General features: G+C 38.1%; 1 protein-coding gene across 1 annotated transcript in view; it reads right to left on the bottom strand.

Annotated features, from left to right (window-relative positions):
• Positions 1 to 25,240, bottom strand: part of LOC124371697 (FACT complex subunit spt16-like) — a 49,284-nt gene that overhangs the window by 10,308 nt on the left and 13,736 nt on the right. Inside the window, 13 exon segments of the mRNA XM_046830035.1 lie at positions 593 to 874; positions 1,765 to 1,854; positions 4,061 to 4,232; positions 6,271 to 6,352; positions 7,828 to 8,008; positions 8,246 to 8,415; positions 9,498 to 9,629; positions 10,412 to 10,594; positions 10,803 to 10,945; positions 11,398 to 11,639; positions 12,800 to 12,998; positions 23,421 to 23,619; positions 24,608 to 24,775. Of these exon segments, the coding sequence (XP_046685991.1) occupies positions 593 to 874; positions 1,765 to 1,854; positions 4,061 to 4,232; positions 6,271 to 6,352; positions 7,828 to 8,008; positions 8,246 to 8,415; positions 9,498 to 9,629; positions 10,412 to 10,594; positions 10,803 to 10,945; positions 11,398 to 11,639; positions 12,800 to 12,998; positions 23,421 to 23,619; positions 24,608 to 24,775 (2,243 nt within the window).

The following is a 25,240-nucleotide window of genomic DNA, read 5'->3' as shown; positions in this document are numbered from 1 at the left end:
GAGCTATTACTATCATCCATACTTACTTGGACTTCTTGTGGCTCTTGTCAGGACTCGAGTCCTCCCTGGAACGTTTCTTATCACTGGAACTGGAGCTTTTGTGCTTGTCAGGTGACTTGTGTGAGGTAGAACTCTTAATATCATCCATACTTACTTGGACTTCTTGTGGTTCTTGTCAGGACTTGAGTCCTCCCTGGAACGTTTCTTATCACTGGAACTGGAGCTTTTGTGCTTTTCAGGTGACTTGTGTGAACTTGAGCTCTTGTGTGAGGTAGAGCTATTACTATCATCCATACTTACTTGGACTTCTTGTGGCTCTTGTCAGGACTTGAGTCCTCCCTGGAACGTTTCTTATCACTGGAACTGGAGCTTTTGTGCTTGTCAGGCGACTTGTGTGAACTTGAGCTCTTGTGTGAGGTAGAGCTATTACTATCATCCATACTTACTTGGACTTCTTGTGGTTCTTGTCAGGACTCGAGTCCTCCCTGGAACGTTTCTTATCACTGGAACTGGAGCTTTTGTACTTGTCAGGCGACTTGTGTGAACTTGAGCTCTTGTGTGAGGTAGAGCTATTACTATCATCCATACTTACTTGGACTTCTTGTGGCTCTTGTCAGGACTTGAGTCCTCCCTGGAACGTTTCTTATCACTGGAACTGGAGCTTTTGTGCTTGTCAGGCGTCTTGTGTGAACTTGAGCTCTTGTGTGAGCTAGAGCTCTTGCTGTGAGAGCTGGAGCTCTTGTTGTGAGAGCCGGAACTCTTGCTGTGAGAGCTGGAGCTCTTGTGTTTATCTCCCGAAGAACTGTGTTTACTCGGGCTCTTCGACGAGGACGAGGACTTGTGCCTGTCGTGATGCCTGTCCTTGCTCGATGAACTGCAGCAAAAAACATCCGTGTTTACTTTTCAAATTGATCCAATTAATGGAATGTTTTTCTTAACACAAAAAAAAGAAATCATATTTTAACTTAAGGGAAAGCTTCTAAAACATACTAGGGGTCAAACTGAAACCTGTCTTCTACATATAATTATTGTTTGACTACAATCTTTTGAAATAATGACTTCCAAGTTTGAAAAGTCATTTGTGGTGGTAACTACACTTTTAAACAGATTATACTGATTACAGGTTTTAGACTATTTTTAATTAACACTAGTAAATCACATCATATTTATGGAATAGTGAGCTTTAGTGATTTCCAAAATGTTATATGTAAAATATAATTATACATACATAAAAATGCTTACATCCCTGAATTTTCCTTTTCCTCTTTCTTTTGATATACAAATTGTTCAATTTTGTTGAAAATTAAATTATAAAAAAATGTTAGCACATGTTTTAAGAGAAAGAAAAGTAGTTTACACAATTTCTTACAAACAATTTTAACTGAATACATTTTACAATGTCTTATCTGAAAATAGCGACAGTCCATTGATGATCATATACAAATATGCTATACTTAGTAGTTTTTGTTTTGTTTTTTTTTAGCACACCTTAAAAAACATTTTTTAAATAGTGGGCTTTTGGAAAATAAACAAACAGCTTCTGTTTTGTCAGTCAGCTTAATTGATTAATTGTGATTTAGTCAAATATCCCGATAGCAATACAGAGTAGACATAATCTGTAAAAAACAAACTACACAATACAGTATACTTCAGTCAGAAATATCAACCAAGTAAAACTCTGCGATCCACGGTCATAAGTGTTAAGGTGAAATGTCCACAGATAGTAGTAACAGAGAAACAGAGTAGTAGGGTATACACTCTCACCTGCTGTGGTGTGAAGATTTGCTTTTGTGTGAATCTTTGTGGCCGGAGGAACTACTTTTGTGTTTAGACGATGAAGATGAGGAATGGTGCCTGCAAAAATTAATTAACAAGATTATACCACATTCGGGTATGCATTGAAGGAAGCTACAATTATTTGCCTAATCTGCTGAGAATTTGTACATTTGTGGATTACACACAAAAAATCAAACCCATAAGAAATTTTAAATCGTCTTACTGGAAAATGTTATCTACAAATTTGTTGCACGAATTAGGCTGAAATTAGTTTTCAATAAAATATATCAGAAAGGAAGAACAGAATTCTAGTTTTACACATTTAAAAGGATAGTTTTTTTAAAACAAGACAAAATTACTATGAATACGCATAGTAATGAAAAACGACTCATGAATTCTAGGCAATACATTTTTTTTGAGCTTCTGAAGCCTATAAATAAATGAGCAGACAGTTCCTATTTCATCTTCTTCAAATTCGTTAGTATTAAATTAAAGTATTTATTCAACAAATGTGATTTTGTAAAAATAATAGGGGGTAATACTTAAAACAAAATCGAAATAGCTTTGCTGGAGTGGGACTTGAGCAGTGTGATGGCGAGTTTAATTAAACAACATACAGATGCAAAAATATGCTTATTACTCTGTAAAAATGCAACAAAAACAGTTTTAAAGTTGAAAACAGTTTACAAAGATTATGCTAAGGAAAAGTTTTTTCTTCTTATTTTTACAAAATAAAAGAGTACAAGAGTTATATTGTCAGATTTGACAGTGCAATCACTGGTAGGACAGATGTATCACATGTAATGATGAATACTTTGAAGGGGTTGTGAAGAGGGTTAATTCTAACCCTCCGACTGATAATAAGAAACTTCAAGAATGATAAATTGGTTTTTGCCTTTGCACAGTATATTTTTTCGTATATTTAAAAACAATATTTTGTTAAATTCTAAGTAATAAGAGTTATATATCAAGATTTTTGTTAGAAACCAGAGAACAATCTAAAATAATACAAATATGAATTTACTAGAGTATTGTTTTTTATTTGTACATAAATTTTAAAATGTGTATTGTAAATTTTTTGTTTTCTAAGTTTCACTCCATGTAACTTTCACATGACTTGAGATAGTAAGATACTCTAAATGTAAAAAATATACACAGTTTTGTAGTGAACAAAGAGATTATAACATATATACGCTTATTTACCGCACAATAGTTTTTTGATAAAAATGAATAGTATGTACTATTTTTTTGGCATTACATGTGACCATATATTGGTGTTTGATGAATTCTTTAGGCAAGAGGAATATCAGATAATGATGAATTGTTTTCACTGTCACTATAAATTTTCAAAACCCAACTCACATTCCACCAGTTTATAATCATCCAGACTACCTGACAACAAATCTGACAAAGAAATACCATCGTAAACTTCATTTGCCGATATGTCACTTTCATCATCAGAACTAATATTTTCATCATCCTATAGTTCACGTATATTATTTGAACAAGGATGATCGCCCATTTCACAGCATAATAATAAACAACTAACCTTCATAATAACCCAGCAACGGTAACGTCAAGGAACGTCACCGACTGTGTGCCGTGCGGAATTTGGATCGATATCAGCTGACGAGTAATATAACGAATATAAACAATATGACATGAATTGATATTTATGAGTATAGGATTCGACTGGTGCAAGTCATGTCTTTATAACTTAAACGGTTTTTGCGTAATAATAGCGGAAATTTGACCGATGGCTGCGCCGTCTTTATCAGTTCATAAGCGGTATTGATGAAGGTCTGTGCTGTTGGTCATCAGTTGGAGGGTTAAAGAACATTTAAATACATACATTTAGAAAAAAAATTTTTTTTAAAGTTATCTCTCGTAAAGACATACTCATGTCTTTCACCCACTCAGCTTTCATTAAAGCCAGGTTCACCACGAGTCAAGGAACACTTGCTGGCAGTTTATTTATCAACTACTACATTTTCCCCACTCCCTTTGTTACTCAACAAAAACATCAGTTCAAAAAAATATCTAATTAAAATATAATCGCATCTTAATTAATGTACACCCAATATAAGCAAAATAAACATAATGGTAAGTTACAAAAAAAATAAAAAAAGTTAGCTGCAATATTAATTAATTACATACATCTACCTGAAGTAATAAAAGTTTCTTTGTTTTATTGATGTTGCATTGAAAAATCTTGTACAAACCTAAATATAGTAAGAAAATTCTAGTCATGAATAAATAGCAAATCGAGTTTACAATAACTGACCTGTCTGACTTGTGTTTCTTGTCGGGAGAATGGTCCTTGCCGTGTCCTCTCTTTTTACCCTTGCTGCTTGTGTACTCATCTTGGAAGTTGTCCTGTCTCTCTCTGTCCTCTTCCTCTGCTTCCCTCTCCAGATCCGACCAATCCTTGCCGGACTCGTCCGAACTGCCCACGTCTACGTCACAACAGTGTCAACGTTACGTAATATAGAACATCTATTTTACATGCCATTATTGTTTACATTATGCCATGTGTTGTAGTTTCTGGCACAAAGAATATCTGACGGTGTGTCTCAGAAGTGTCCAGTAGTGACAATATACAGGGTGTCAATTAAGTCTGGAACCTCTTTTTTAATTTTTAAACCACAATATAAAAAAAATACCAAAGTTCACATGTGCTTACTGGTGATAGTAACGCATACATCTGCCCAATTACCAACCGGATAATCCCTTTGGGGGACGGTCCACAAGGAGTCAGACAAAATTCTTAAATAGCAGTATAGGTCAAGTTTGGTATCAAATTAAAGGTCTTACTTAGCAGAGTACAATGCCGCAAACTGGACTTCAAAAGGTGGATTCATTCAGTAGTTATAGCTATTTGAATTTTAACACAGTTGAACAATGTAAATTATTAAGTATTACAAGTAAACACCAATTTTTAAGTACCTGTGATCAAAGTAAGTGTTCAAAATGTTCCCCTCCCATCGTCTGGCAATGTCCTAGTCGGTTGTAAAAGCCATCCACTGCATTTTGAAAGTAGTTACGAGGAATATCTTGAGCTTCTTGGACTATGAGATTTCTTAGGTGCGCCAAATCTCGAGGCTTAGTACGATAAACTTTATCTTTGAGGTATCCCCAAAGAAAAAAATCCAGCGGAGATAAATCAGGGGAACGAGCAGGCCACTCTACTGCACCACGTCTTCCAATCCATCTGTGAAGGAATATTGTATCCAAGTATTCTCTAACAAGGAGAGCAAAGTGTGGTGGCGCACCATCTTGTTGGAAATAAATTCTTTGAAATTGTCGACTAAGAGCAGCTTGTAGTGCAGGAATTATCTCATTTTGGAGTATTGCTAGATACGAGTCACCATTTAAATTACCATTGATAAATAATGGGCCCATAATTTGATTTCCTATAATACCTGCCCAAACGTTAAGTTTCTGTGGATGCTGTGTATGACTCTATCTGCCACTTTCACATTCTAACAGTAGTTGTGTTATTGGTAATAATTATTAATTCCTGGCTTTGATTACTACATTGTCAGATGATGGGAGGGGAACATTTTGAACACTTACTTTGTTCACGGGTACTTAAAAATTGGTGTTTACTTGTAATACTTAATAATTTACATTGTTCAACTGTTTTAAAATTCAAATAGCTATAACTACTGAATGAATCCACCTTTTGAAGTCCAGTTTGCGGCATTGTACTCTGCTAAGTAAGACCTTTAATTTGATACCAAACTTGACCTATGCTGCTATTTAAGAATTTTGTCTGACTCCTTGTGGACCATCCCCCAAAGGGATTATCCGGTCGGTAGTTAGGCAGATGTGTGCGTTACTATCACCAGTAAGCATGTGTGAACTTTGGTATTTCTTTCTATTGTGGTTCAAAAATTAAAAAAGAGGTTCCAGACTTAATTGACACCCTGTATAGATTGTCTCACAACAGCTGAGACAGTAAACGGCATTACAGCAGTCAGAGAGTGAGATTGTAAGGTTAACAATGATAGCAAGTAATAAGAATTGTATGCTTTGATTTCTTTAACTGCCTCAATCAATATTGTCAAATGTTTCTTGGTATTATACATTGACAGTATGAGGATTACAGATGTAAGCCAGTCATGGTTTGAAGTAGTTTGTTGTTGAAACAATGTCAATGTTTTGTCCTGGATAGGTTCTTGCCAACTAGTTTGAACCGTTAATGGTTTTTCATTTTCTGATATTTGAACACCTTTGATGGTTTTTGTTGCTTTATTTTACTTTGACACTTTGTATGAGTATGCAAGTTCTACTTTTTTTTCAATTCCCACACTCATATCAAGACTTAACATGTTGTTCGTTTTATATCTAACATAAAATTGAATTGAAACATATATGTTCTAAATAATTGAATACAATAAAAAAAAACAAAGTACTTGTTGTATGTAACATTCCATGAGTTCTGTGTTGATAAACTAAACACATTCACAATGGTGTCACCTTTCACCTTACCTTCTGTGTCCCCGCTGTCTTCTGAAGCTTCAGAGTATTCCGAATCATCATCCGATTCTTCTTCAGATTCAATATCGGTTGGCTGAAATATTACACAAAGCTTTTGAGAATTTTGTATGTATCATTCTTATCCAATCTTAAAGACACAGGGATTTTACTATTACTGTTTCTTCAGGTTGAAATAAATAAAAATGTTAAGGATATTTATGACATATTAAGGACTATATATCATTTTACAAAAGAACTATTCCATCATACAAGTTGTATTTTGTAACTGATTCACAAATTTTCAGAAATTAACAATGATTTTTAAGTAGTATTTAGGAGGTAACTTAGGAGTAAACATGTAATTTAAGAAACTTGCCAGACAAGACTTTTCATAGAAAATACTCACACTAAATTATTAAAACAATGTAAAAATTACAACAAAAGTGGTTTGTCTTCTAAGGTCCTCAGAGATAAATAAACTATACTATGAATTTATGGAAAAAACATTTTTTAACTAACAAAAATAAAACAACAACAGTTGTAGGTAAGTGATTTAATACATGGCTTATTGTTCACTGGCCAGGTAAGAAACATCTATAAGAAAATTATGTTTTGATCTCTAGTGAGGTTTTAATCTGCAACAAAAATAAATTAAACAAACTCACCCTTTTATTAATAATGAGGAATTTACTGCAGATAATTATGGAACAGTTAAAAAAAACATTTTTATCTCACTAAGATTTGGCTTATCCAAAACGTATGTACTTAAACTAGTCTTCAGTTGTAGTTTTTAAGATGCCATTTCTGTACTGGTGTATACTAAAATGCAATAAAGATTATTTGAGTTGAAATCATTGTCACATTGTTACGACTGGAGTATTACAATAGTTCACGAGTTATGAACAGAGTTATGATAGCCAACGCAGACACTGCAAAGACTGCATACCACTCACTATTTGAGAGTCATCTGCGCTATGGAGCTTCAGTTTGGGGGTGCTACAACAAAGCACAATCTGGATCGACTATTGATCATACAAAAACGTGCCATAAGAATACTGGCCGAGCTTCAGCCCAGAGAAAGCTGTAGAGAATCGTTCAAAACCCTAAACATTCTCACAGTAGTAAACCTCTACATTATGGAAACAATAATACACCATCATCTAAAGTCACTACAGCCTTTGAAAACAGCAGGCCAGATGCATCACTACAATACCCGGCATAGAGCAAACTTTTGTCTCCATATCCACCACCGCTCACTGACAGAAAGAAAACCAAGCTACGCTGGAGGAAAAATGTGGAACGCCCTACCCTTGCAGCTGAAGACAATTGGAGGACAACGTTTCCATGAATAGCTCAAAAATTGGCTACTGGCCAACCCATTCTACACGATATCAGAATTCATGAACCGGGGATAACAGCAAAACATTTATATTACAATCAACCTAATGTATAAGCCTATCACAATTTTTTACAACCTTGTAAAACTTGTATTTATGACGCTAACACTGTTCTTGAAGAACATGTAAATAAAGAAGTATTGTCTATTGTCTATGGTTCACGAGAACTCACCTCGTATGCCTCATCTTCCTCCTCCTCCTCATCCTCCTGATTCTCCTCATCATCACTCTCAGGGTCAAGGAAGGTCCAGCCACCACTCTCGAAGAAGCCTTCGGGGTCGTCTGTGATGGTCTTCATAATCTTTGTCCAGTTCAGTGACTGAATACCCTCTGAGTAGCGGATGTCACAGGAGCTACAAGCAAACATACATTTCATGTTCCACTTCATAATCTAAACATATCACATTATAATTACAAGAAAATTTTGTCTACAATCTTGAAAACTCGCTTTAAAAACAAAATACATGTAATTTACTGTCTCATTGTTTCTAGTGCTCTCTTTATAGGAGTTAGTACTATAGGAGTGGTACAACTATACTCCAAGGTATTTAACAAAAGTTCACCGTTTCACATGAACAAATGAAACTTACTTGAGCCATTCCTTGACGTGATCCAGCATGTTCATGGGAATGGCGTTGACCATGGCCACTTTCCTGTGGTAGTCCTTGAATACAAAAATCATGTCGAAGTTCTTGAGGTGAAACTGGACTCGCTCAAAGTGGACCAACTCAATGTCTTCCAGTGTGATAACAAAAGGGGGCTGAAACACATTCGCTTCCATTAAACAAACATACATCGAACAGGATGAATACCAGCTTTGGGTTAGATTAACTTTCATGGAACTTATAAACCTCTTAGAGCCTGAAGTTAACACCGGAATCTTTTTACTAAACAGAACATTAACCCTTCAATGTGGATTTTAATCATACTTTTTTTAAATATTTTAGTTATTTATATGTTTTGGGGGTTGGGTTGTGATGGTATTTTCCAGAAAAATAAAATATTACAATATTAATATGTAAAAATGTAGCACTAAACAGACAACTTTTAATCCATATATGTCTAAATTAATAAACGTTATTTAATTATTAGTAAGCCTTAATTTTTTAATATTGTTTACCTTTTTTAACTTCAGTTCTCTCTTCCATATCTTCAAGATAATTGAGACATGGTGTCATTATCATATACTTTAACTTCACCCTCTGAATGAATAGAACCTTCTCTTTTATAGCAACTCTCCTTGCCTTGATTAACTCACTCTTGAGCATTGCCACCACCAGAAAATAAAAGTCTCTATAAATAATTTCTTTTTTCATCTGCAGCTCTTTCTCGACACTAAATGACCGCACTGGGCAAACACCTGATTCGAACTTAATAGCAGACGGTGTGCACTTGTACATGATGGGGGATGGATGTGCGAAATGGAGGAGAGATATGAACTCTTAGCATCAAAGTAGTAACAAACTTCGTAAATTATGCAGTCATTTTTACACCCCGCACCCCACCCAAGGTTAAAAAATAAGTTTCTTTGCCAAATTAAAGGTAATTACATGTACCTTTTTTACAGATTTTTTTATTATACAAGAACAAGCTTTTCATCCAATAACAACTGAATAAAACTCTGTTTGCAATGGCACAGAAACATTCACTGTGAACTTAGTTACACAGCACCATTATCTCCACCTGTTCGGCAATCAGAGGTCTCAGAAACTTACTTCTCAGAATACTTCGTATGTGTATAAAACAGTTTAATCTTACCTAGATTTCACAAACCCCTAAAAACTGGTTATTGCATGCAGACCAAACCACCTTACATTTACTATAGCCCATGTGAGAACTCACCCACTCCGTCAGGTTGACGAGGCAGCCACTGGTGGGCTGGAGCAGCACTGTACTGCGGAAGGGCGCACCTTGGAACCCGAGGTCTCTGAAGGGCGTGTCGAACTCGATCTCTTGCTTGGTCATCGTTTCCACCTGTGCGGACACATATATAGTAAACTGCTGCACTCTAGTGGTCAGTAGTCACACTGTTTGTTAGATGCAGGACTATATCTTCTTTGTTTCCATCTATACCTGAGTGTCTGAATAAACACAAACAACACACATGCTGACAATTGTTGGTCACATAACACGTTTATTTCTCATTGTATTTAATCGTGAGTCTTATTGAGGTTAAACTAACGTTCTTTAAAATTTGGTCAGTAAATATGTGTGGTTATAAGTAGTAATTTATCAGCAATGTGTCTTTTTGTGTGAAATATGGAGTTTGTACACAAGTGTACAATTATTTGTAAGTTTTCAACTACTAGCCTTCAGTAAAAATTAGTGTTATTTCAATAGGAAATAAACAAAGTGTTCAGTGTTTTAATAAACAATGAATTTTTATGATTATTTTTTTGAGCTCATAATAAAATGGATAATTCAAGGCCTTTTATGTCTGACAGCAAGCAGCACTTTCTGAGAAGGTTTGAAAATAATCAGAAAAAAAAGACTGTCAAGTGTGCAGCAACAGAAACATCAAGAGGAAAAGACGATGTTTTATTGTACTACCTGCATCCAGAAACCAAGTTTTTTTTGTTGTCTAAGGATAAGCTGAGAAATTACACTTATTCCTACAAGGACTTTAGGCACTCTCAAAAAAATAATCAGAAAAGAGAGGCAAAAGGGTATTATTGAAGGCCGTCTATTACACCTCAATAATCTGGGTGACATCTGCTTCGGTTGCTAGTTCGTCACTATCTATATCAGTAGCTTACCTTCTCTGTGAAGCTCTTGAAGGCCTGCTTGAGCTTGTTTCGCAGCTCACGTTCGCTCTGCTCCGCGGCCAGATCGTCTCGGTCGTGCATGTGCTGGTGCTTCCCCAAGTCCGTTGTGATCTCTCCCACCTCTGTGTAGAACTGCACATCTACATGCTTCTTCTTGCCGAACATTATCGCGTGCTGGTAACAAAGTTTGTAATCTTAAAGATTATCGATGTAAAATTTTTGCTTTCTTTTTTTGGTTTAACTAATACTATTTTGAGAGTGTAAATTGATATATTTTTTGTTTGTTTTGATTTGAAAGAACGTTTTTCTGCTGAGATTGTTCTTGTTTAACACTATTATATATAATAGTTTCCACTGTTGAGAGAATATTAGGTTAGTTTACCTTGAGATGGAAATGGAGAAGGATGATCATCTCGGAGTCGCACGGCTGGAAGAAGGCGTTCTTGATGTTGTTGTACAGTATGTCCACCTTGTCCCCGCGCACTGAGGTGTAACGGAACCCGTTGCTGTGAGCCTCCAGTGTACCTACGAGTGGAACATTACAATTCCAAGACTTACCAACATAATACTTGCATATACATATGAAGATTCAAATATACTAAAGGACATTAGAATGAATGATACAGATTTATGGACTGCCAATAACAAAAACTCAAATCGTCCTAAGCCACTATTTTAGCAAATATCTCGACATACCATTTAGAGGTCATTGAGGCAGTTATGAGCGTAGGATTTTGAATGACTGTTATCACTCTACCTACATTTTAACAAACAAAATTTCATTTACAAATATTAGATTTTAAAACTGTAAATTTTAATCTCACACTTCTCAGAAATTTATTACAGAACTTACTGAAATTCCTAAACAAATAAATAAATAAAATATTATAAAAATAATACACAGTATACCAATAAAAACCTGCAATTGCTGATCTATTGCCGAATTGATAACTAACACCACACAGGAAGTAGCTGACCTGTCATCCGCTTGGCGACGATGTTCGGGCGGCGCAAGTAGAGGTCCTTCAGCTTGGGATTGCTCTTGTTGTTGGACATGATGAGGGTATCCTGCTGCACGAGATCCTCTTTCTCCTTCTCCTCGGCCTCCCTCGACTTGAACTTCTTCTGGACCTCTTTGATCAACCGGAATGCCATGTTGAGATTGGAGGAGGGAGCAGTCACCTCGCCGGGTTCCTTGGTGTTGGAACTGCGATATGTGCTGAGCACACCAAAACACTGTTAACGCCCATGTTTCCTGGGTATCAAGTTACCAACAGGAGTTGTTACTCCTGAACCCTTCAATTACTAATGAGATGGAAATTTTCACACATTAACTTTCACTATTACTCTTAAATAAATGCAAAGCACATAAACTGGTCATAACTCACTAAAGATGCAATGAATTGAAAAGTTATGTTAATTTTGGACTACTGTTTATTATTTTAATAAATGAATCGTTAACGAAAACAATATGATTGATGGATTCTCAATACTGGATTTTGTGATTCCATTTTTATTAGACTCATAATTTTCAATTTAAAATTCTATTTAAATTACAAATTTGTTTTTTTTTCACCTGGCCACAATACTAGCAAAAGTGGCCAGGAAATTTCCAGATGATTTATGTATGTACAAAACTATGTAAAAAATAATTGGAAATAAATCATTATTTCATTATTATTTCATTTTGGTTAAAACTGGGATTGATAATTTTTTATGGTACTATTGGATGCCTTGTAATTTTAATACAATAAGGAATGCAAAAGGTGAATAGAACCATAAAATTAAATTCAGAAGAAGAATTCTAGTTATCTAAAACTCCAAACCAAAAATCATTCAAAACCTTACTTTGATCACCCTTGTAATGTGTATTTTCAAATACAGGAAGGAAATTTCTAGAAGGCAATTTTGTTATTCTGGTGTTAAATTGTTCAATAGGTTTCTTTTAGAGTATGGTAGTACATTGCTGTTTGAGGGTAAACCAAAGTTTAAAATTAAAGCAAAACATTTTTGTTGTCGATCATTTTTAGGATAGGTAGTAACCGAAAGTAAAATATTGTTATTATTATTGTTACCTTTATATATTAATTTTATTTAAGCATTGTATTAATCTGGTCGTTGTTGCATTTATCTTGTTGCTGTTGTTTTGATCTGTTATTGTTGTTCCAGTTTTGTTAAATTATTTATAATTGTTTGTTTCATGTTTGATTTGCAAATGTTATTCAAATATAGTATAGCGTAGCCTCCACACAAGACCAGAGACATTTTAAGCTATTAAGAATTGTTCCAACAATATTTTTTGCCACACGTGCTTTACAGCACTTTTGTACTGTACTGTACTTTGTATTTTTTGAAATAAAGATGATTTGAAACACTTACACTTCCTTAACGAAGGTAGCGTCAGGGGTGGCGAAGACAGAGCCCTCGTTCCTCGCCATGGTGGCTCCGGGGTGGAAGAAGTTGATACGCAGATAGGTGTAGTCTCCCTCTACACTCTGGGAGATGTTCTTGATTGTAGAGATGTGGAATGGAACCGGAATCCCGAACACAGGTAGTATAACGGTCTCGTACTTTTTGTCTGCAAACAATTTTCCATCTACAATTATCACGCACCAGGTAAAATTAGGCATCTAGTACCAGATAATAATAGCACAATTGTCCTTATGAACACATTGTGGTACATCTGTGATTAATAGATCTGTATGAAATTAACACACTAAAATAAAATCGATTACTTGACCACCTGGTGATCAATCTGATTAAATTTGGTATGAAGGTTGGCGTCATCTACTACTACTAGGGCTACCCAAAAAGTAGATAACGTTTCGCTGTGTAGCCACCACAGGCAGGACTATTGTGGCCATTATTTAAAACAGGGTGTTTTTTCGTTCAGTGGCTATCCACCTGTGCTAGTGAGAGGTTACTGTGAGTACTGAAATTGTCTCTAAAGTTAGTCGGTGAGAAGATTAAAGAAAACTGGGATTCATAATAACAGAGCTCACACTTATTTTCCCTCAAATTTCAAGGAGTTTGTTACACAGAAGCTAGATTACCATAACATTTTTGCAAGATGGGTACAGACCACTCATGGCATCGATATTCGAGAAGTCCGGACCTTGCACCCAGCGACTACCACCTGTTTCCAGTAATGAAGACCTGGTTTGCGACACAGCGCTTGAATGTCAATGTGAAACTGTGAGAAGGTGTGACTACCTGATTGAAGTCTCAGGCGGCAATATTTTATAACTTTGAAATTTCAAAACTAGTCCACTGCTATGATGTGCCTAAATTTGTATGGCCACTTTGTTGAAAAATAGTATTTTAGTGCCACTTTTAAATGTATATAATACATCTTTTTATTGTGCTTTGTTTGTATTAAAATGTAATCTACTTTCTGGACAGCCCTCGAAAATTAGGAAAATTCCCTAATTTTTTCCAAAAATCTCAAAACGGTTTTACAGTAATAATTATTAAAAGTTTCTCAAAATCCACCAAAAAACCTCACCCAACATATCTTTTCTCCTAATTAAGCTATACATATGGGAATGGTCTCTTACTGAGTTTTAAATGCTCTTACTTTTGACTTAGAACACAAAAAACTTTGTTACAAAATTTATAAAACCAATTTTTTTATAAAGGTAAATTTTTATAAAACCAACGCAATTACAACATAAATATCACAAAAAATTATATTTCACTAATTGTTAATTAATTATTAACCCCTTAATGGCTTATTAAAAAACAAAGTTAACAAAAAAGTGCTTATAAAAACACCTTTTGTCCATTTTTTGTTGGTCTTTAAATTAATGGATAACGAAATATAAAACTGTTTCACGCCTTATATACTTTATTTATTTACACACATTTACTCATATCAATTTGTGAATTCCGGTTTTTAAATCATTTTGTATAGTGTGGAAAACCTTGAAGCAAGGAGCCACACAAAATTCTACATTGCAATCACTGCACTGATAACGCTATATTCTGCGCATGTTATGCTTCGAGCAAACTACACATCTCAGCCAATCAGCATGCCCACACCATCTAGCAGCGAAATAGTGAACTACGAACTGTTATTTACTTTACTGCAGTTTTCCCACTAGTTAAATCACCATCTGTCACAGATCAAAATAAAATCAATATGGACCATTATTGCACGATTTCAGGGTCCCTTTTTTAGCCATAGGTTAGGGACGAATTACCTACGCAAAAGCCGTTAAGGGGTTAATTTTAAGAACATACCATTTACATTTATTACAAATTATAGGCTACAATTAAACCTGAGGTGTATTAGCAAAAATATTCTAAATTTTCCATCAAGCAAGATGCCCCCAAAAATTTTCCAATGTGGCCTCATCGCTCAATAGGGTTGTCCAAGTATTCAGGAACTTTAAATGGCACTGGCCCTCTCCTTGTTGTAATATGAGTGGTACCAATGGCAGGCTAGCCACATATTATGCATTTTTCTAGAGAGAACATCCCAGAAAAAAATCTTTTAAAAAAATTGACAATCAATGAAATATGAAATTGACATTTGGAGATGCAGCATAGCCTGCAGAGTAATCTGTTTGATGCACACCAACGACTAGACTCACCACCCCCCGCCCCTCCAAGCATTCCCCCCGAACCCCTCGGTCCTTATCCTCCCTAAACGCAAACATTACCACCCTATCAACCACCTACGGGTACCAGTCACCTGGCCGCCAGCACGCCCACGCTCTCCACGACACCCACTCAGCTATCTCACCCACCCAACCCCAACCCCGCCGAACCAATCGCCCCTCACCCACCTCGGCCCGCCCCCGCGGCCCGCGCCCGCCGCGCCCCGCCCCCCTGAGCTCCACGTGGCCAAATAAACATATCAATAACAACCTCGACGCCAGTCCCGCCCCGGGCGGGGCTTCCGCCCCGGCCCCCTTCCACGACTCCCCACCAGCGCCCTCAACCCCCGAACCCCCGACGCCCGTTCCTGCTTCCAGCATACCCACATTTTGGTTGATTACTCGTTCCATAAATATTTAGAGCCTAGCATCCATAGATCAAAAAATAACATTTAGAAAACCTTGAAGAAAAGGGGAAAAGTTACAAGCAGGCAGCAAAAATAGAAGAACACTCTTGTTAGAGGAAAACAATTATTTAGAAAGAAAAAAAAATTGAGGCTATAGATCAAAATACGAATTAGTAAGAAGGAAAACAATTTTTTTAAAATTTGAACTCTGGAAGAAAATAAGTATATTGGGTTAAAAATAGAAAGATTTGCTTTTCATAATATTTCTGAAACACAAGTTCAACTAGAAAAGGAAAAAAAAAAACTTCGGATGGGCACGCACAAAGTATCTATTGAAAAGAACATGATAGTTAGTAAGAAGCCCAACGAAGGGGTCAAACTAGTTTGATTAGGACATTAGTGCTGTCAAACAAACAATTAGATCCATATTGAAAAATACAATTAGTGTACTCTTGTGTGTGAAAAAAAAGGGAAGAAAAGAAAATTATCGACCTCCCCAAAAAATAAAAAAATCTCAAAAAAGATTTCCGTAGAGGAGGTTACGTTAAACAACCCCAAAACAACACCAAAAAGCATACTCTACCACAAATGGGGGGGGAACCTCAAGCTGAACCCTCTCTAACACCCTCGGCCACCCACCACATCAGCCTGTCTGCCAACTGCTTTCCCTCAAGCTTTCTCATATCGATCATCGCTTCAGCTAAAAGAAATAGGCGCCAAAAACAGTTTGGAAATGCAGTTTAGTTTTAAGGGCCTTAACAGACCACAAATTCCAAGATGTACCATACTTATCAAAAGAAAAACATGCGTGCAGCTCAAAGTCAACAAAAATTACGTTGAGGAACCAATGCGCTAAATTGAAACCTAAACTATACACCTGCCTAATAAAGGAAAAAAAAAAAAAAAAAAAAAAAAAGAACTTTTTTTTTACGCGTTTTTCATTGCAAATGGCTATGAATATAACCAACGTTTAGGCTTGTCTCTTGCTGCTCAAGACTTGGATCAGGCCAGATTAAACAAGATATATGGGGAGTCTCTGTCCAAAAAACCCCGTCACAAAAACAGAACACCCACCTGTGTGACTCAAGGCTTCCAGCCAAACGAACAACCTGACCAACAGATGAATAGGGGGAGTCTGTCAAAACCACGTCACAAAAAACAGAACACCACCTGTGTGACTCAAGGCTACCCAGCCCAAACGACAACTGACCAAAAGACCAGAATAAAGGGGGAGTCTGTCCCAAACCCCGTCACAAAAACAAAACACCACCTGTATGAACTCAAGGCTCCAGCCAAACGACAACTGGACTCAACAAGTTGATATGGGGGGGGGGAGTCCTGTCAAACCCCGTCACAAAAACAGAAACACCACCTGTATGAGCTCAAGGTTCCAGCCAGAAAGAACAACCCCGACCGAAGCAGATGACTCAAGGCTCCCGCAGCCAAACGACACAACCTGACACACAGATGATAAGGGGGAGTCCTTGTCAAACCCCGTCACAAACAAAAAACAGAACACTCCACCAGAGGTAATAACAGACCAAGACATGGATTTTACCCCAACAACACACCAAAATTCACTCGCCCCCTCCCTGCCTACACGGGTAGGTTTTAACAGCAGAACTGTTTGTTTGGAAGTACAAAGAGAGTACAAATACACCAGGCAACGACCCCTCACCTCCACACCATAACCATTAAATAGGAACCAGTTCAAGAAAAACAGTATTTTTTTTAGAAGAGAAACTGTTACCACATAGAGATAACGTGCGCTTACCAAAACTCGGGTACTTCCATGTGAATTCAAATGTTCCAGACACAGAGGAAATCACAACCCACTTTTACCAACCCAATACAAATGCAAAACACACAATTCACGATATTAAACTACCAAAATACAGACAGAATAGCTACCAAAATTAATAGAATGGAACTCTCTCCTGGAAATACAAAAAAAAACCAGATGTTTTTGATTGTAAACCGTACACGTCACAAAATAAAGAAACCCACTCCTGAACACCTGAGGACTTATTGGGTACACCACTGATTTCTGACTACAGCAGGAGCAAAAGGAACATCATCTAAAGGGGGGGAGTAAGCTATTCTACACTGTAAGGAAAACAGTGATGCTATCATCACTATCGAAGATCTTTCTCAAACATGGTGGTGTGAAGTGGCTGCCATTAAGCAAACAAAGTGGGCAAGTCAATTTTTCATCGATAGATCTCTACAATAGAGAACCTCCGGTCTGTGCCCTAGAAGTGCGTAGCCATTGAAGCATAAAGTGGGCAAGTCCAATTTTCATATAGTAGGTGACATTTAACAGACTGCCTGAAAAATCAACAACCTCGAGTCTTTGATCTGAGACCTAGAAGTGTCATAGCAGAAGCCTCTAGGAAAGAACTTAACTCGGATAACACCAACATCAGCAACAATCCATCGACTCATGCTGCAACATGGGTGACAATAGAATATCACATTGCCTGAAAGGTAATCAAAACGACCACAACACTACTGATCGAGACCCTGTGCATAGCTACAACCTCTATAAAAGGGAACCTCCCGCCACTACTCGATAACACCATCATCAACGCCAACATCCATCGACTTGTTTGGGGGAGGGGTAAGCTGCAACATCTAGAGAAGAAGAAATCAACTGATAAGAGGAGAAATAATAGAAACCAGCATATCAATCATACGGGACAACTGTGTGTCATAGGAAGTAGAAGAATAAAGAACTCAGATAGAACGCCAACCACAACTAGATAGATTGGAGGGTAGAAACATAGAGTCACAATGAAACATACTACAATTTTAGAAACATCTCCTTAGTCCAAAAATCTAGACAGAAGTAGAAGCAACTCCCAATGAAGTTAATGAAGCATATTACACATAGATTTCAGCCGAACTCTCATGCAGCACTCAATCAAGCAGTCGCAGAAGATAGAAACAGGTACCATTTAGATAGACTTTTAGAAGATAGAAGCGGAAAACCAACATACACACACTCTCCACAACCCTAATGCTCATAGATAGATTGAGGCAAAGACTATTTCTTTTTCGCTCAATACGCTTTAAGACAGAACCACTGAAAGTAGCGATTAGAAGAACATTTTAGAAGATAGACACGCTGCCCAGTTCTCAGATAAAGAATTTTTAGACTTGCCAACGTCCGCCACCTAAGACAAGCATAGACACAATAGCTAAGATGAACATTAGAGTGCGAGATAGATAGGAGAACATTAGAAGCCATCTAGAGAGAGATGTCATAAACTTAGAAAGGCAGCCCATAGATAGATAAACATATTAGAATGCCTCACCCAGAGCTCGTAGGTAGATTGTGGCCAGGTTACGTCCCAGCCAGTGCGATTTAGAATGTAGAAGAGAAGAAGACTAAGCTCACAACAACTTTTTTGTCAACATGGCTAGAAGAGAACCATCAGAAGAACATTTGGGGATAGAACAATAAATCAACCATTTACATTATCCAACACTCACCTGCTACTCCGCACTTACGTCCTCACCTTTCACTTTCTACCATTGCTATAGTACATCATTAGAAGATATGTCGGCTTTACTACTCTCTTCCCTACTCCGCGCATCCCCTGATCACCTCTACCTGACTACTGACCCACCCCCTCGGAATTTGTACTTTTCTTTTGTGCTTACTATGTCTCTAGGGGCCCCTGGTACCCCTGAGACCTAGCCCTTTCCACATCACTTAACTGAAACTCTACGATCTATACTCGGGTCTTAGACTTACTGCAGATAACTTTACACTTACACTTCCTTTTATATATTACTACATATTACCGTTACCTCTTTGCTTTTTAACCACCACCATCACTCCGACTAGTAGTAGAGTCCTAAGAAGTTTACTAAAACACCCGCCCTTCACTAACTTACCCATTTCACACATATCTTCTCCCGTGTGAAGAGAAGAAGATCTTTACTCCCCTCCCCCTTCCACTAACTCCAGCCCCAAGATTTTAACCCGCCACTTCACAACGATTTTTCCACACTGCTCTCCTGATTTACTCATTGAAAAGACTTGTCCACACCTCGCAGAACTTTACACCCGATTTTACCTGTTTTATTATTAACCCCCCTTCACCATCCCCCTCCCCCTTTTTTTTACACTTAACCTCTCCCCTTACTTTTTTTGAAGAAGAACCCCCCTGCCCTAGAAGATATGTACACCATTAACTTACCATATAGATCAGGTACTTTCAGTACATGCATTTCCAGGGTGACTCTTAGAGCAACTTATACACCCTAGTCCCTCCACTAATCCCAGGTTAGACAGTACCACTTCTGGCTGAATATAGTGATTCCCCGTACGTTACTTTGATAACCCGCTAGACTTCTCTACTACTAGAAAAACAGACTTACATAGCTCACTTACGCACTAGAAGAGATGGATACCCTCCCTTACTCCACTATCCTCACCTTACTCTGTGGTCTCAGGATCTTCTCTTCACGCTACACTCGGCTCTAGATATCCTGCCTCATCTTCGCTCCCCCTCTCTCGTTACCTTGTTCGTACTTCTCCCTAGGTACCACCTCCTAACACTTCTACCTAACTCTATCTCCACCTCCGTACTTACACTTATACTAACCTTATCCGCACACATACGTATTACTGGTCGTTGCTACCTCCTCTAAACTAGATCAAGAAGACACCCCACCTCAACGCTAGCATCCCTCCCATATCCACGTATCTTTACTGGTCTTACTTACTCTAACGGCATACACAAGCAAACTCCTAGCTATGACCCTAGTTCCCTGACAGCACATCCCTAACTCAATACGATTAACCCACACCACCACCCAGATTTAGCCAACAGACACCCCTCCATAACCGCTAATACAAATCTTACTCAGCACCTTCCGCCCACACATCAATCCAACACCACACACACTACTCCACCACGTCCCCTGACCCACCGAGCACCAAACACCACTCCCCCTCTTCCTCTGCCGCACTCCACATCCCATCCTAGCAATAGTAACACATCCACCCAATTCAACATCCCAAACCTGACCCAAGTCCACACATAGCCTAGATTACCAAATCTCAGCCAGTGACCCACAATACACCCCTTACCCTACCTAAAACCTATGCACCGCATACCTTAAGGCATGTCTGTGAAATCAGTCACTCCCCTCCGATTGCGGAAACAAAAATTACACCTCACATCACGTTTCACCCTCCTCCACACGCCACTAATGCTCACACCAACCATTGAGGATTATCAAAACCCCTCCACCCCGCTTACCAGAGTGTCTATACTACTTTTTACATTCCACTGGTCTTAGCTCACAACCTCCTAACTAACCTCCACTGCCCATCTCACACTGTCTCACACTCAGAATATGACTTTTACTCCTGGACACCTCTAAGACAATCAACCCGCCCCAGGAACTAGCTTATACTCCCCGCAACCTTCCACCTTGCTTACTCCACAGCCATTACTCCCTACCCCTAACAACTTCCAATTGTTACCAAGGCCCACCAATAACACACACAACTCGTCCAACACGCTCGCTCGGAGGTAGATACACCTACAGCTCCCACACGACACGTCCTAATTCCAGACTATCTTCCCAACACGTCCTATGCCACGATTTAATACCACCTTCGACCACTCACCATCACCCTCCCCCCTGATAATACCAATGGGGCTCGAACTACTGCCCCCTCCACACCACTATACGCATTCCTACTACCGACCTCGAATCCCACTCAGCAATGATAGAAATAGTTTACTTCCCCAACCTGACACTTGAAGCACACTAATTCAGCAGAAGCTGCCAAATTATTAGTGGAATTGAAGTCAACAGCCCTCAGCAGGATACGATGACTTATCTTACCATAGGTTCCTGAAAAAGTTCCAAGGCGGAACTTATTAGAACCACTGGTGCACATTACTAAATCTATCTATTTTCATCAGGAGTTTTTCCCTCTGCCCTGAAACATTCAAAAGTGTACCCCAAAGTTCCAAACAAGGTGATGCCACAAAAGCAGCCCTTACAGGGCCTATCTCACTATATCCCAACCATATCCAAAGTAATAGAAAAAATAAGTGCTGATTAGACTTCTCGAACATCTTCAAAAAAACAACAATCTCTTAACAGAATATTCAGCACACGGCTTTCCAACCTGGTAAATCTTACAACCACGAGCACCTGATTTAATCTTGCTAGAGTTCCATACTAGATCAGCCATGAGAGGGAACACAATCAAACTTGCCAATTTTCAAGACTATAGTTAAAGCCTTTGAATAGTCTTGAACCATGAACACCGTCTTAAAAAAGTTAATGAACACTTGGAATTCGTGGTGAACCTCAAAAAGCCTGGAGTTTACCAGCTACATAAACGGAACGCAACACAAATGTGTTTGAGCTAAGATACAACAGTAATAGAGTAACGGGGAAAAGGTCAGGTACAAGCACAAAAAAGATCACAAGAGGGTGTAACCCCAGGGCTCTGTTGTTGGGAACCCATTATGTTTCATTCACTTCACAAATGGGACCTTCCCTATATGTTTATACAGGGAATACAGCAATGCAACTGCATCATGTTATGCTGAATGACTTCAGTGCTCTTGCTCGAGTCACGAGAAAAACTCCCTGGTTCAACTAGAAATAGATGCATACACAGCCAGTGAATATGGCAATTCCAATATTGTAATAACAATTGACCCTAGTAGAGTGACACGAGAAGACAACAACACCGCTCATTCTAGGGAGAGTAAAAAAAAAAACTCCAAGGCTCTACCAGAGACCGTATGACACCACCCATCCTTTACCAAGTACCTTGGGTAACAGTGTTAGACCAAGACCTTTCTTGGGACCCCACAACACCATCAACAACCATCTAGCACAAAGGATGCAATGCACCAGACTGTAATGTAATACGACGAATAAAAAAATATAGGAAACACCCCATGAACCACGAAGTATTGCATACTTCTCCCTGTCATTGAATCCTATATTCCGCTATGGAAAGCATCTTGGGGAGGCGGACCAAGGGGAAAACTTCTGGCAACCCATGCAACGCATACTTTTGAAATCAAAAAGAGCCTTATCGAATACATGGGTAATCTCCAAACCACGAGAGTCCTGGCAGGGATGCTTTCAAGCACCTCAAAATACGTTAAACAGACATAGGCCTGTAAACATCCTGGGAATCAGAACAGTATGAGTCCACATCAAGGACTACCAGGCCATAGCAGTAATGGTGCTGTGCAATTCCATCACTCCAACACCCAGGACGGGCCACTGACTACTGACCTTCCAAGAGCACCGCCTCCGCCAGCACTGAACATAAGCCAAAGTTACATCGGCGCCAAAAATGTGGAACCTGATTTGCCAGAGATGCTGTAAAAAAGTGGAATCAACAACAATCTCGCTCGTCACCTTGAAGACCTGGGCTTCTCATTCGACGACCCTTCTACAGCATTGAAGAATTCAGATCAGGCAAAATCAACCCAGACTTTTTTGAAAAAATTACTCAGAATTGTACTTTGCTTCCTCAGTAATATTGTATGACACTAATACTTATCTATGACGATACCGTAATAAAGATATTTTTTGATTTTGATTTGATTTTGGTGATTTGATATCTGAGGATTTGATTAAAAATATTAATTTTCACTGGCATTGGTAAATTAACTGTAATTCTGTATGCTGTCACAGTTTGTTTTGCAATGATATGGCTTCCGCTCGATATACATTGGATTCCCACACAATATGGGTTACCTCATCAGGAACAAATTCATTTATGCAGCACCAATTAATTAAAATTTCAATTGAAAATGTGCTCATCAAACATACCATGTTGTATTTCTCAAAACATTGACGGATACAAAAGTAATCTTAATGATTCCGGTCCAATAAAATTGCAATCAGCATAATCTAAATATGTATTTTTTCCCAAAACAAACAATAAGTAAGTAACATAATTCATCTTCAACAGCATTTGAGACTCACCAACAAATATCTTTAGCTGCTTGACTTCGGGTTCGTTGGGCATCTGATTGCGACTCTTGTAGCTGACATTAGAGCGGCGCACCTTCGCCTCCTTCCCACCGCCGGACTGAGCAGCCAACCTCTGTCGCGCAATCTCGTTCAGCTGCGCAGCCAACTCCTTCTGGTGCTGCTTCCGCTTCTCTTCTGACGATGAATCCGTCTACCACAATCCAGCAATTGTACACATACACTCTTAACATTTGGTGAATTCAGCACTTTTTTTATTTACTAGTCCATATTTTAAATATTACAGTAAACGATAATTTATAGAACATTTTAACAATCCCAAGCACAATAAAAACATGTGAGAGCATAAGAGTCCATATTTAACCATTGTAGATCATCAGTCCACAAACTCAGTGATACAAAACTACCATACAAGATACAAATGACAACAAATGTCATACAGACTCCCACACTAGGCCACAACAGTTTAGTAACTAAGCAGGTGCACTGACATTTTTATAATAAGTAGAAATATTTTCTAATCCATCATATAATATTACTTACAAGAGCTGTTAGAATTGTGACTGACTATTGCTTTTAGAATAGTATTCCAAGATCGGTATATTAAAAATGTTTTCAAAACTAAAATAGTTTCCGCTTTTTGGTCTGGAAAATGAAAGTTGAATTTTCATTTCATAAAAAAATAACAACACCTTAGTATTTTGTAAAATCAATAGAATTTTAGTTTAATTTTTCTCACACATTTTTATAAGGCTATAACTAATGATACTTAGTGTGCAGCAATCATAATTCAAATTGTGGTGTGAAGTGTAATCATACAAACATTTTATTTACAATATATTGAGGTTATGCGCTGCAGATGTTCATTGAACTTGAAATTTCAGTGAACTACTAAAACTATTTTGGTTTGACTTGTAGAAGATACATTTAGTTTGTTATAGAGAACAGCTGTAACGGAGATTAGTAGATGTAACACAGATTAAAAATTCATTCAAGTTACAATCAATATTATTTATGGCATTTAAATGTCAAAAATCTTTCTATCCGTTAAGGATCAAGGCCAAAGTAAGGTTATAATGTTAATTCCGCTACCTCCACCAACATTACTGGCCGCGACCTCAGCGCTAGTGCATCGTACTCTCAGACTGTTGCTTCACGCCTACAACTACTGTTAAACTCACCCTAAGTTTGGACTCCAGCACAGCCGTCCGGCGACCCCGTCCTGTCAAGGGCTCGGGCTTCGGTTCGTTCTCCTTCTCATCCTCTTCCTCGTCGTTATCCTGCTTCACGAACATGGCAACATTCTTCAGCTTCTTCTTGCTTTGAGTCATCAGCGTTGCGGGCTGGCCCTGCGTCACAACCATGTTTAGACACAGAATTACATTTTAGCAAATGCTTTAACAAACGAGATGTCGCATCCACAGCGGTTTGCCGCAATTTCCTAAATTCTGTAGTATTGTCTCATATGTTGTCTAAGTTTTACAGCAAAGTGTACAGAATTCGTAATGGGTTTTTTATTAACAGTTTCATTTGCAGATATTTAAAGCAGTATATTCTTAGTCGGTTAGTCAAACTAATCACATGGGTTTTTTTTTTAAGGTTTCCTATTGAAGGAAAATAAAAATACAGTATAATCCGGTAATAGCGTCACCCACACATGCAGCGGCCCGCCGACGTTATAAGCGGAAAACGTTATACCCGAAAGTTCGGAAAAAACGGGTAACGGTGCTCAGGCTTGTCAGGCTCTCCTCCGAGGTTACTGGACAGGGAGCATCCTCGCTGTCGGCGTCATCGTCGCTCTCGGTGTTCTCCAC

This window comes from Homalodisca vitripennis, unplaced genomic scaffold (genome assembly GCF_021130785.1).
Source record: "Homalodisca vitripennis isolate AUS2020 unplaced genomic scaffold, UT_GWSS_2.1 ScUCBcl_1829;HRSCAF=5945, whole genome shotgun sequence".
Taxonomy (NCBI): domain Eukaryota; kingdom Metazoa; phylum Arthropoda; class Insecta; order Hemiptera; family Cicadellidae; genus Homalodisca; species Homalodisca vitripennis.
This window is presented reverse-complemented; position numbering and strand designations above follow the sequence as displayed.